Source organism: Eumetopias jubatus, unplaced genomic scaffold (genome assembly GCF_037043125.1).
Source record: "Eumetopias jubatus isolate StellerSeaLion01/CBP00866 unplaced genomic scaffold, mEumJub1_p1.0 scaffold_6, whole genome shotgun sequence".
Lineage (NCBI taxonomy): Eukaryota > Metazoa > Chordata > Mammalia > Carnivora > Otariidae > Eumetopias > Eumetopias jubatus.
In genome coordinates this window covers 81,578,064-81,592,425 of record NW_028274812.1, presented here as the reverse complement: position 1 = coordinate 81,592,425, position 14,362 = coordinate 81,578,064, and the positions used below count along the sequence as shown (strand labels likewise).

Below are 14,362 nucleotides of genomic sequence, written 5' to 3'. Positions count from 1 at the left end.
AAACGAGTATAATGAACCACCTAGCTATCTCCTCACATACTTTTTTTGGCGGGTGGGGGAGAGGCTGGAAACTTATTTTAAAGGAAATACCAGACATCTCATCATTCCACCCAACAAGAAAGATATTACAATGACAGTGTCTTCAGGGTAGGGTACAATCTGATTCCCGGTTTAGAGAGAGTTCTGCCACTAATATTGGCCTAACATATCCAATAAGAAAATACATAAACTGAGGCAGGGAGTAAAGTGCCATGACAGGTAGAAAATGAAGCCAAAATTTTCACTGTCACCTGACATTTCCTTGGAATATACTCACTCTTGGTCACTATGGTGAAGACCAAGCTCTACTTTTAGAAAAAATTAAAATGGCAATCCACTTTTGGCTTCCTAAAAAAAATTCATATTAACCAAATGGAACTACAGAGTAAGTTCCAAAAAGCACCTATCAAGTGCTTCCTAGATAAAGTCTGTCCTCTAGGAATTTGTAATATAAAATGGTTCTTGAAAGACAGACAAGATATGGAGAAGTTCTGTTAAAAATAGTCAAACACATAGAAAATGATGGAGATAAATTTACCTCTGTAAAGAATATAGGTAGGGCAGCGGGAGAGAAGGGGCATAGGTATACAGTCAGAAGGTTTTTCAAAAGGGCTCCTGAATATTCCACGTCCAGATGCCCTGGGAGACAGAGACTTTGCTGACAATAATTCCCTGTCTAAAGAGCCCCAGGGGCTTTGAACAGTCTTGCTTCTTTCATGTGGAACGTTTCCAAGCCCCTACAAGCTGGTGATAAAGAACGCAGGAGAGCTAGTAGGGAGAGGAGGGAGGGAGATTGGGGAAGCGCGCCGGAAAGGTAAAGAGTGTGCAGCTTGGTCCGGGAAGCGGGTAGAATCAAGTCAATAGAACTGGCCTTGATAAAAAAGGATACTTCTCTCTTAGTGAGGGGGAAGGGGAGAAATGGAAGGCAAGGAATGGAAGTTTTTGGAATGGAGAGAGGTTGAGAAGACCTTAATGTCCTAAATAAAACAGAAGATCAAAGTATCTGCGGGGAACAAAGGGAACAAGGAGAGGATGGGGATTATGAGAAAAGTCTGTCTCTAACATGGACAAACCCGTTTCAGTGTTGCCTCCAAAAATAAAACTAAACTAAACAAAAATCTTCCCTACCCCTTACTATTCCCTTAGATCCGGCCCCGCCATCATTCTCTATCCACAAACGTCTCAAGAGTAAAGTTTGCCCAAGCACTCCTGGACATCAGCAATCTGATATCAACACTCACCGTTCCTTTGAAAATGCACCTTTTAAATGCCACCTCGATAAATGGCTTGTTCTCAGTTTTTATCCTCCCACTTTTCAGCAACACTGAGAACTATGTCTTCTTCCTGAGAGTCTCTCCTGCATGGCATCCATGGCACGTCGTGGTTCTCATCTGTCTTCCTTTCTCTTTATCCATGTCTTCTGCTGCTCTTTGGCCCGTTCTTTTCTCTCTCCCCACCCTTGAGGCAGGGTGTTTTCTAAGGGTCTGTCTTTGGACTTGACTTTTTTCTTCTATTCTGCATCCCTACAGTCTCCTCAGATGAGTGCCACGTTTGTTTCTCTATATCCGTGCTGTTGTTAGAGTAGCCACGGGCCACGTGTGGCTATTTAAATTTAAATTATTATTAAATATAATTTAAAATTCATTTCTTCAGCCATATTAGCCATATATCAAATGTTTACAAGACACATGTGGCTAGTGGCTCTCATACAGGACAGCACAGATAGAGAACATTTCCTTCTTTATAGGAAGTTCCTTTGGACACCACAGGTCTAGATCGCACCCCTCCCCTGAGGTAAGATCTTCCGCCCTGGCAGTATTCTACCTGACAACTCTCCTAGAAGTCCTTCCAGAATCACAAATTCATTGTCCATCAAATCCTACTCCATTTAACATATATTTCTCATAATAGTTTTCTGTATAAGCTCTAGTTTTACTTTAAAAAGTCTCCATGTAATAAGACCACATGTCCAAGTAATTAGGAAATATTTACATAAGTAAATTGGATACTTAGGTATAATTTTGCCCACTAAAGTCATAGAGATCGTTTTCCTTAAGAAAAATATAAACTACAGCCATGTAGGGGGGAAATCGCCATCTTCTACATAGTATCTATATAGTATTTTCCCATGTTTAGAGTGTCATAAAATAATAAATGGATTTATTTATGGGGCATTTTCTCTATTATATCTCAATAAAACCAAGGTTTTCCCCTATAGTGTCAGTGAGTACACTATTCTCACTGTAAAGAAATCAACTTTCTGATTCTATTAGGAGCACTAAAAATATTCCGCCTGAACAATGAAAATCAGACACCAATGCTCTTTGCCAAAAGACTGACGATGCTCCTGGACACATGAGATTCTGAAGCATCGCCTTCAACAAAGAATCAGATCTGGTCCTGATTTTAATCAGAAAGCAACCTGTCTCTTTGCTGCCTCCTAAACTTAGCAAAGACATACCATTCTCAGCATGCTGACCATTTTGGTGGTGTGAGGTTTCACTGGGCAGCCTCACTCAGGGTGACCTCAGCCTGAGGTAAAGATGGAGTGTATTAAGTGCAGGTGAGTCATCAATTTAAAAAGCCATACAGAGTAACTAAAAGCTTCATTCTTTAGAAGTACAGAGATTCCACAGAAGGCCTTCCCATGTGATAAATGGAACTCACTTAGGAAAAGAAAAAACATCTCTAAAGAAAGAAGTGATAAATGGTACCCCTGTAGGATAAGCCTATTGTGCTTGGTTGCACCAGGTAATTCCATCTGAACTGATTATCACCATCCCCAATGGAGTTATGACATCTCCTGCTAACGATGACAGAAAAGCAGAATCATAGTTTTGTAGTGGGATTTTAATTGTAAATATTCAGGACCATTACTGTTAATTCAATAGCATTGTGTATACTGTGATACTTAAACTTTCTCTATATAGTTCAAAGACATTAAAAAATTAATCTTATGGGCGCCTGGGTGGCTCAGTCTGTTAAGCGTCTGCCTTCGGCTCAGGTCATGATCCCAGGGTCCTGGGATCGAGCCCCACATCGGGCTTCTCTCTCTCCCCCGTGCTTGTCCTCTCTCTTCTATCTCTGTCTTTCTCTCTCAAATAAATAAATAAAATCTTTAAAAAAATGGAATAAAATAAAATAAAACCTTAAAAAAATAAAAATAAAAAATTAATCTTATGACTGCCTCATAGGGCATATAGATATTAAAACATTCCAAGACCACTCCTCAGTTACCAATAAGCTAACAATGATATGCCTAGCCCTTTTCTAGGTACAGTGAGGCATATGAAAGAAGCAGAAGACACAACCCCTTCCCTCAAGTTGTTTCAGACAACAGAGATAAGTAAGTACATAAAACACTTACAGAATGTGTGTTTATGGAATGCTTTGATTCACACTTATACCAAAACAAGGTGGGATTTCAGGACAGGAAAAAGACAAGTGTTGGGGAGCAATTATTTAGAAAAGTCTTCAGAGAAGAGTAAGCCTTCAGTGGTCCCTAAAAGAAATATTGGGGTGGGGGGTTGGAGGAGGAATGAATAGGCAGAACCCAGAGGATTTTTATGGCAGTGAAAATACTCTATATACTATGACAACAGTGGGTACATGTCACTACATTTTTTCCAAACTCATAAAGTACAACACCAAGAGTGAACCCTAGGGACGCCTGGGTGGCTCAGTCGTTAAGCGTCTGCCTTCAGTTCAGGTCATGATCCCAGGGTCCTGGGATCGAGCCCCATGTCAGGCTCCCCACTCGGTGGGGAGCCTGCTTCTCCCTCTGCCTCGGCCTGCAGCTCCCCTTGTTTGTGCTCACTCTTTCTCTGTCAAATAAATAAATACAATCTTTATTAAAAAAAAAAGAGTGAACCCTAATGTAAACTATAAACTTTGGGTGATTATGATGTGTCAGCGTAGGTTCATAATTGTAACAAATGTACCACTCTGGTGGGGGATGTTGATAATAGGAGAGGCTATGCCTGTGTGGGGGCAGGGAAGTTTATGGGAAATCTCTATACCTTCCTCTCAGTTTTGCTGTCATCCTAAAACTGTTCTTAAAAAATAAAGTCTCTAATAATAAAAGAGAAAAGACATATTAACTAGTACATGAGGGAAGTACAGTTTGGAGCAAGGACAAATACATGTCCTGAATCTTCCCAGAAAGCCCCAGTTTTTGTCTTGTAATTACTCTCAAGGCGGGAGAAATATAAAGAAAGATAAAAAGAAGAAAAAAAAAAACACTGTGATGGGGATAGTGTTTGAGATATTGTGTGCAAGTGTGTGTCAGGTTGGGGAAGGATGTAGAGACTTCCTGACTGGATAACAACAGTCATGTCAAGGAACATCAAAAATGAACAGCAATAGGAGCACTGGGTATTATATGCAAACAATGAACCATGGAACACTACATCAAAAACTAATGATGTAATGTATAGTGATTAACATAACTAATAAAATACAATTTAAAAAAATGAACAGCAATAGCTAAGAGGGAGTCAGTTAGTAAATAGCTTCTGCAGACCAGTCTGATCAATGTAGCTATCAATCTGATAGGGTCTCAAGGCCTCCCGTAAATTCCTAAGCAACAGAATGACATGATCAGAGAAACACTTGAGAAAAAGTAGGCTGGCAGCACCAAAGTGTTGAGATCCTAGCCCCCAGCTCTCATATTTACTGTGATACAGACATGATCTTCACTCTAAATCCTGCCAGCAGCCTGGGAGGTTTCAACATTCTTGTGGGCGATTTAGCCACTATCCTAACTTTACTAATCCTTGATCTCATGAATTCTGATTGCCTTCGCTTCCACTCCCAGGCCCGTACATTAGTTAACACTGCACCACACAGAAAACTTAGAGGCAAATAGCCCAACTTCAAGTCCCTCCAGCCTTCTCATGCCTGGCCTCCCACTGACCTGCTCATCCCTCACCATATCTCTTCCTTGCTGGCTATTATCTCACCGACTTTCTTCCACTTCTGTTCTTCCACTGCATCTACTTACACAACAGCAACCCTAGATTCAGTGCTGTAAAATCTATCTCCCCATTTACACGCAGGCTTCTGAACACACCAGTGGCACTGCAGACACATGGCTTCTGCTGGTGAAATCCTAAACTTCACTAATTAATGCTCCCATTTGTCCACAATCACCTTCCTCTAACGCGCCCCCCAGCAGTGATATGGCATGTACATAATTATCCTTAAGGCCACCACCTAGGGGGCACCGGGGTATCTCGGTTGTTTGAGCATCTGACTCTTGATTTCGGCTCAGGTGATGATCTCAGTGTCCTGGGATCGAGCCCCACGTTAGGCTCTGTGCTCAGTGGGGATTTGGCTTGAGGATTCTCCCTCTCCCTCTCCCTGTGCCCCTTCCCCCACTTGTGCACATGCACACACGCACATGCGCTCTCTCTCAAATCTTTAAAAAACAAATATAAATAAAAAAAAACAAATATAAATAATAAAAACCTTCCATTGACCTGAGTTTCCCGCTAGCTACTATCCTGTCTTTCTTCTACTTTTTTATCCACAGTTATCCATCTAATAACATCTATATTAGCTAAGTGTAGTAATCACAACAACCCTAGAAAGTAGGAAGTGTATCTATTATACGGACAGGGAATAAACTGAGGCCCAAAGTCAACACTAATAAGGTCAACTGCCAAAACTTTTGGATTCTACAACATTCCCTCATTGGACTTGGACTTCACACTGTTCCAACCTTCTATTTTTTAATAAGCGCATGTTTTACTTAAGCCCAAAAGTAGCAAAAAGCAACATAGTGTTTTCAAAGCAGGAGGTCAACAAATATACACTAAGAGTTTACTCTGCCAGACAAATAATTTATAGTCATGCTAAAGAAAAGGGAAATTTGGCTTCTTTGACTATGTCCAAAAAAAAAAAAAAAACCCCAAATCTAATTAACTTTTACCAAAAAATAAAAATAAAAACGATTTTCTAAATTCCTAGATTTTCAACAGAACATGTTATTCTGTTTGTTTAACTTGACTTTTCAAACCACTGAAAATAGGTTTAAACTCACTGAAACTGCTCTGGCAAATGTTCCCCATAACCTACAGATCCACAAACCCAAAGAACACCCTTCAGTCATATCCAACTGAAGCTTTCTGCTGATTTGACTGACATAATCTCTCTCTTCTTGACAATCTTGACTCCCTTGGCTTCTGCATCACTCCACTCTCCCGGGATCCTCATTCCTTTTGACTGTTTTTATTCATATGTCTTATCTGTAAACATATTGTACATCAGATTCAGGTGTAGTTTTATCTCTGCCAAATACTTCTCCACTGAAGCAAGACTATTTACTGATGAATATAACCTATACTTTCCCACCCACTCTATGTTTGAATCTGTTTGTGTTGGTCCCTACACTCATTTCTACTTGTCTAAAACCTACCAATTATTCATGATCTAATTCTTTAGTAAAGGTTTTGCTCATCTCCTGAGATTTTCATAATCTTTCTCTCCTTTGTGCTCCCATAATTTGCATTGCAACTACCCTATAGAATATTCATTCTTGCATATTCTCATTTATCCTACAAGGTCAGGAGCTCTTTCTTCACCATGACTGCTGAAGTACCCAGTGCCTAAAACCATGCTTAGCACATAGTAGGACCTCATCAAATTTTAGCTATGAGTATTATTATTCATCATCTTTGCATTCTTCAGACCTCTAGCACAGTAATGTTTCTTAAATATTGTAAAATCAATTTAGAACTAATTAATTAGTGCCCTAAGAATGAATGAAATCTCTTAGTAAGAAAGGAGAGCAGGTAGAAGGCTCACCTACAGTAGGTGGTAGAGAGGTAAAGTGCGAAGTCGGCTTGGGACTCTCTCCCTCTCCCTCTGCCCCTCCCCCCCCAAATAAATGAATGAATATTTTTTTAAAAAGAGAGAGAAGAAAATGGCTAGGAACTGCAAAAGGAGAGAATAGAGGAAACTTCTAGTAATCCACAGGGTCATGTTATCTATTTTGTAAGTATCTGAAATATAACATCTTCTTCTGCCAGTTACATGGGACAAGGGTAGATTTTTCAACATGTGGATGATCCTGTCTCTGACTCAGCCTGACAAACACCAAAGCCAAATGGAATGGTGGTGCATTATCTAGTCGTGTTAGCTAGATTTCCCTGAGCCTCCTTTTGCATGGGTAAAAGAGAACTAACTATAAGGACAAAGGGAAAGAATGATGAAAATTTTTTAGAGGTTGATTTTTTTTAAATGTATTCAAGTGGATATATCAAGAGGATTCACTATACAAAATAGCTAAATATTTTTTTGTATCAAGAAGAATTAATTGGTATACTGTTTTTGAATCATTTTACAAGAATGGCCTTCTGCCAAGTTTTCTGTGTTATGGCTTTTTGATGTGAGTAGCATTTCCTTCGAACTTTTGTTGTTTTTAGTACAGCCAAATCAACTGACTTCTTTAAAGTGCTATTTTTGGACAAATACAAGGGAAAATTAATCATGGTGCCCAAGTGATAGTCTGGGTATACTATTTCATTATTTTCAGTTTAGTCTGGGAAATATGTAACCAGTTTTTCACCCAGAGTAAAAATGTTCCAATTTATTAGAAAGTTCTTGTTATTGGAAGTGTCAATGACAGAAGAATCATAATGGAAACCATCCCAGCTACTTCCATGCAGGCAATGCTGGCCAGCCATTGTGCTAAAATGACAGGCCTGAATCGGCTAAGGTGTGGCTTGAAAGCTCTGGAAGATGTCCCTCTCTAAGACAAAGGTCATGACACCACCAGTTCCTAGACAAGACTCTTTAAAGTGCAAAAATCCCTGAGAATGGCAAATCCATGACTAATACATATCCTCTAAAGTTGCACTTCAAGAGTTTACTCTGTTTTGGACTGGCAAGCAAAACAGCAAATTTGCAGATTTTGCAAAGAGCCAATGCTAACATAAAGGCCATGCTGTTTTAATGTTGGCTCAACAAATTCCTATAGATCACACAACAGATTCCTAAGGTGGCAGGTCATTGGTACCAGAAAACACATCATTGTTTATAATGTCCAAAACCCTGGATATGGAGGTAGAGATAATAAGAGAGATCAAAAACGAGTCTGAGAAAGGGAAAATTGACATGGAAAGCTCAAGTGAACTCTCGTCTCCTCCTTGTCCCCCAAGTCATTTCCCCGGTACATCTCCTACAGGCAGACTTGATCTCAGTCTATCTCCCCAATATTACAAGCCCTTTTTTCTTTGTGTCACGCTACTTCTTTTAACCAGCAGTTCCAGTCTCCCCAAGGCTAAGCTGCTGCAAAACTCCAGGGCACAACCCTCATAGGGTAGTGAATATGAAGCCCCCCAAAGTTGTGTGGGGCCCAGCCTGTGACCATGTGGCACCCCTGCCCTCCACCGTGTTTCTCACTATCCAGATCACACCAAACTTCAAGACTCAGATCATACACTTCTACCGCCTGGATGTGAAAGAAACCTTCCGCAATTTCTCTAACCTAAAAAATGGTTTTGGCCCCAGAGTTCACACTAGGAGTCTACTTGAAAGAAATTCTCAAATGAAGAAGAAATACAGAGGTCCTGGATCTTACCCTTGAACATCCCCGAGTGTAAATAACCTAATGAGAGGGACATTGAACTGAGAGACAGGGAATTTGGATCTAGAGCAAATGTTAACTAAACTGCTGTGCAACCTTGGGAAAGTCACATAATTTATCAGAGTGTCATTTTACATTTGTAATATAAAGGAGGTGGATAAGACACCTCAAAGATGCTTGTCGGCCCCAATATTTCATATAACCTTGGAACACTAGCTCCAGAGGAAGGGTATTTGAGTCACATACAGCCACCCCATAAAGGGAGGTAATCAGTGGTCTCTGAAGGTCTGGGAGACAAGTCACTAAATGTTCATAAATGTCAAGCCAAATGGCATACAGGCCTTACCTCTCGAGGCATATCCTCGCCTCTCTTCACAGCACTAGATCTTTACATAGATTTTTTTCACATCTCTAGTCTGGCAAACCTGGCACACAGCTGCCACATTTTCACCAGCCCACTCATAGTTGCTAAAGCCAACTGCCTCCCACACTTAGCTACAGCACACACACCCTCTCACGTGAGAATGCTAATAAAGGACAGGTTTCTGCTACAAAAACATAGATCTAAGCTCCAAATACAGGAACACTCTTATTTTAAACAAACCTATGACACAATCTGCGTTTATAAGTACATACACTTATGTGGATGCATATAAATAAATGGGTGGATGGATGATTTGCTTTGCAAATGAATTTACCATGAAATTTCTTAAAATACCAGGTCCTTCATTTCTCTTTTCCTTCACTGCCTCCTCCACAAATATCTTACACTTTCTTACTTATTTATTGCTACTCAGGAATATATCTATTGTGTAAGGTAAGGTATCCAGTATTTATAAAGTTTAATGGAGAGCAAAATGCATGTCTTTGGCGCCTTCTGGCTATTTTCCTTAATGTTCTGGGTATGTGGCCTTATATTTTGCATGCCTTGGCTCTGAAACTGTATCTGGCAATATCATGAGTATAAAAGTCACATGAATCTTAAATACCTTCCAGAGTCCACCATGATATAATAGCCTTCTACAGAAATTAAAATCTGGAAGAGCCACAGGCTTCACACAAGCCACCATACTTGGAGAGAAGGGAGCTGATGGCCTTGCTTTGTGAAAACTTTCATGACAACTGTGTACCTTCCACTCAGGTTAGTACCTGTCAACTGAGGGCAGCTTAAAAAGTTAGACTAATATATTCTGCCTCCTTACACAATAAATGTTAATAGACAAAACATTAACCACCTTTCTGGGAGTGGTGAAGCTATTTCTAGTAATGGTGGAACTCTGGAAAATTTCATCTTTTGCTGTGAAATGCAAATGTGATTTTTCTCAGCCCATAAATGGTAAGCTCAATCATGTTTATTTGTTTAAAATTTGAGTTTTGTATGTTTTCTATTTCTCTTTTCCCCAGGGATTTCCTTATCTGTATGCACACACAGATGAGAACAGGAACAGATCAGGCTAGCCCACCCTAGGTTAGGGTAGATTGCAAATAATATTTCTGATGCTAACAGCAGCAAACAAAGGTTTCATCTCATGTGATTATTTGCATTCCCCTCGAGGCTCAGGCAAGCTAAGAGCCTAACAAAAACAAAAAGGAAAATAGCAACTTCACTCTTAAGTCATACTCTTTCCCAAAAAGAAAAAAGTTATTTTCCCCCACTTTCAGAAACACCATTGTCCAGAGCTCAGAAACTCAAAAGAATCCCAACTTCCCCTTGGATCCCTAAAAACAAACACTTAATGGGGGACCTGGTTCATGGAAGCTACAGAAGGATGGTGAGGATGGCAGTGGAAAGAGCACTGGACCAAGACTCAGGAAACCTAAGGTGAGATCTGGACACAACCCACATTTTTTGTTGATATCAAATGAGATAATAGATTTGAAAATGTTTTGTGAAAATATTACATCTTCACAATACAATGCTCTGCTTATTTGTGTGCATCTCAACTTGTAGGAAATTAAAGCTGAAAGTTAAGAAAAATGAAAGAAAGAGTAAGGCTGCTCTAAACAAAGCTTTCTGTATTTTCCCCTCTCTTTGTCTCTCCCTCTATTTCTTTATGTCCCTTTTACTCTACCTTTTAGAAGGAGGCAAAAGTAACCATTGATCTCAACTCTGTGCTCTAATAATTACGACTTTTCTATGGTTTTCAACCACAGCCAATGGCTAAATTAGATAACCTCACTGATTACTAAGCACAGGAGCCTGGGTTAAATTATTGCCAAAGTCATATCATGAAGAAACTTTCTGCTTCTAGAGAAGCTTGAAGTTGGAATCAGCATCTATTCTTTATTCATTCATTCATTCAACACATACTTATTCAGTACAAACTTATAGCAGGGATTTAGAAATTAACAAGAAAAATATAACCCCTTTCCCCATGAAGTTCACAATCCAGTGAGGGAGATAGATTCATAGTCTCTCATTTTATAGCTTAGGAACTAGAGACAAATAGTTGAGAAAATTGGACTCTACCTGCAACTCTCCTTCCATTATACTGAGTAGCTGTATAAGGTCTTCTTTGGATAACTCCAAGGATTTCTTATTTTTTCGTTCACTTTCTCCAGATGATTTTAGGTGTCGTTTCACAGTCCCTGAGGCCATGACATCATCCTCCTTTCTGTTTGATTTGTTTTTCTTTTTTGCATCTTCTGAGAGACTTTTATCATCAGCATTGCTGATGATAGAGGACTTGGGGCAGGAGATATGCCCATTGGATGAACTTTCACCACCCTGATTTCGGGATCTCATTCCCACCTACAATACATGAAAAAAGATAACAGTTGTTACTACCACTGAAGTTATTTGTCTAACTACTTAGAAACTTTTAGCAGCTTCACAGCATCACCAATAAAGAAATACCAAAAGATCAGTCCTAGTTAGCTTCCTTATAGCTTTAATGAAGGTCATTAAAATCTGCAGGAAAATGCTTTGATGGTCTTCAGGAAAAAGTGAAAATGTGATTCTAACCTGATAAACATCTCAAACCAAATGACTAAGGTCAACACCAAGAGTTTTAAGTCATGTAAATGGTGTGTATCTTTGATATACTGGGATAATGGGCTATAAATGGTACTTTTACCTATGTGGCCTCCCACCCCCAAACATCACCCAAGTCTAATAATGAGAAAAACATCAGACAGACCCTACTTGAAAGACAGTCTACAAAATTGCTGACCAGTAATCTTTAAAGCTACCAAGGTCATCAAAAACACAGAATATCTGAAAATTGTCACAGCCAAGAGAAACCTAAGGACACATGACAGTTAAATGCAATATGGCATCCTAGGTGGGATTTTGGAATAGAAAAAAGACAGTATGAAGAAAAACTGAGAAAATATGAATAAAATGTGTGCTTTAGTCAATAATAATGTATCAATATTTGTTCATAAATTATAACAAATGTACCATACTAATGTAAGCTATTAACTATAGAAGAAACTGGGTGTGGTATATATTGGAACCCTAGGTATTATGTTTGCAATAATTCTATGAATCAAAAGCTGTTGTAAAATAAAAAAATTATTTAAAAAAATGATTCTAAATTAAGCCTATCAGAAAATTCAAACATCTGCGGCACCTGGGTGACTCAGTTGGTTAAGCATCTGACTCTTGGTTTTGGCACAGGTCATGATCTCAGGGTCATGAGGCTGAGCCCCGTGTTGGGCTCCATGCTCAAGGCGGAGTCTACTTGAGATTCTCTCCCTCTCCCTTTGCCTCTTTTTCCCCTCACTTGTGCACTCTTTCTCTCTCAAATAAATAAATAAATAAATAAATAAATAAAATCTTAAAAAGAAAAGAAAATTCAAACATCAAACCTTGCCAGGAACCAGTTGGAAGTCACAATGTACAGAAAAATCCACATAGGGTGGAGAGGGCTTCAAATGGAGAGAGGAAAAGGGAAACTCAAAGGGAAGAGGGTGGTGTTGTTTTTAGTAATGTGGGATTTTGTTTTTCTGTAACCTCTTTTTCAAAATGGGGGCAGGGTGGTGTGTTTTGTTTTGTTTTATGTCAGTCATTTACAGTAATAAGATTAAGAGCACAAAGAATTGGGGAAAACAGATCAATTTCAAAATCAAAAATATTTTAAATATTTTAAGGTAAAATAAAGAAAAAAGACAAAGCAGCGAATAATTTATCTCGTGGGGAACACATTTGGGTCTTTCCATCATGAATGCTTTACAGATTCTCTGTCAATCTCTGAGCAGAAGAACTTGACCAACAGGTATATTACAAACAAACAACCTGAACTCAAACCCTAAGACTCAAAGTGCAAGAAAGAGAGTTCTAATTTCCTGGGGGCTGTACTACAAAATTTGCCTAAACTCTTAAATATAGTAGCTTAGAACATGGGATTATTTAAAACTCACAGTATAAATAGTCCTTCCCCTGAACAGCTAAGCAGCAAGATTTTCATTACTCATTCCAGATAAAATAGAAAGACTTGTTTTCTGAAAGTAAATTTCCTTTATGAACCCAACCATACTTAGGAAACCAAGGAAAGCTTTTCAAAACACTAGGTTTATAATAGAAAAATAAATACAGTGTGATGTTTCCTTTCAGATAGTGCATATTCAATTCTTCCAACCAATCTTTAAATCTACATTCATGCTCCTTTTTTGAACTGAACTCTTATAACCAAATGGACCCTTTTGTGTGTGTGTGAACTTTCTTCAGCACCCTAATTTTGAACAATATAAACTGAAAAAGTGATGCTTAACACTGGCACCCTATTTTCTGGTTCACTCAGTGATTAGTTCTCGAAATTTTAGAGCATCTTTTCTGCTTCCTTGGTGAAGAAAGAATAGATGTGTCTTTGTAATGGAAGCCAGAGCACTTCAGAGCAGACCTACTATACTTTATCAGTTTGTTGTGGGTGGAGAGGGCTGACTTAAGCCCCAGTCAAAAAAAAAAAAAAAAAAAAAAGCGATGAATAGAAAGTTTTGAAGGGGAGTAAAATATGCTCTTTTGGCATATTGATTATTTAAGAAATAATAGACACAGGTGAAGTTCTGAAAACTGAGTAGAAATTACCCTTTGGTATGAAACATTAAATTTATAAGGGAAATCTCCATTTGTAAGGGTGTCTTCTTCTTTGTACCAGGAAGAAAAGAATGACTAAATTTCTGGAACCTCTTCTTAGCAGAGAAGGTAAGGACTTAAATCTGCCCAACACTTTACTCTACTGTGCTTTTCCTGGTAACCTCCCACAATTGACTCCCTACCCCAACATCTTCTATTGTGTTTAGCTGAAGATGATATTAAGGTGATGGGTTGAACCATTTCTGAGAATTCCTCTCTCATGTATAGAAGAGGTATACATGTTTTAAACTTGTTTGTTTTTCTCCTGTTAATTTGTCTTTTTTTGCAGGGGGTGTCTCAGCCAAGAATCTAGAAAGGTAGAAGGAAAACTTTTTCCTCCCCAACAATTTCAAATTTAACTCTTGAATTTTACACATCATAATTAAGACATGGGCTCCCCAAACTGAATTGTGACTCCCTACAACTCCATGCCTTTTTACCTGAAATAATTTTCTCTATAAGATCTTAAGGCTCTTTGGGATGGTGCATCAAATATTGATTTGACAACTTCAATTTAGATCATGCATTAATAAAAATTCTAGACAATAGTAAGGTGGGAAGGTTTTAAACTTAGTCATACATGGCCTTAATCATATACAATATTTGTATTTGACTGTAGCATGTGTTTGTGTAATATTTCCCTGGACTTTTTATAT

The 14,362-nt window shown here is 38.7% G+C and overlaps 1 protein-coding gene across 1 annotated transcript in view; it reads right to left on the bottom strand.

Annotated features, from left to right (window-relative positions):
* The window catches only part of FILIP1 (filamin A interacting protein 1), a 93,348-nt gene extending 81,973 nt beyond the window's left edge, over positions 1 to 11,375 (bottom strand). Inside the window, exon 1 of the mRNA XM_028097781.2 lies at positions 11,100 to 11,375. Coding sequence (XP_027953582.1) covers positions 11,100 to 11,375 — 276 coding nt within the window. The remainder of the gene's footprint in view (positions 1 to 11,099) is intronic.
* Between the last annotated feature and the right edge of the window lie 2,987 nt (positions 11,376 to 14,362).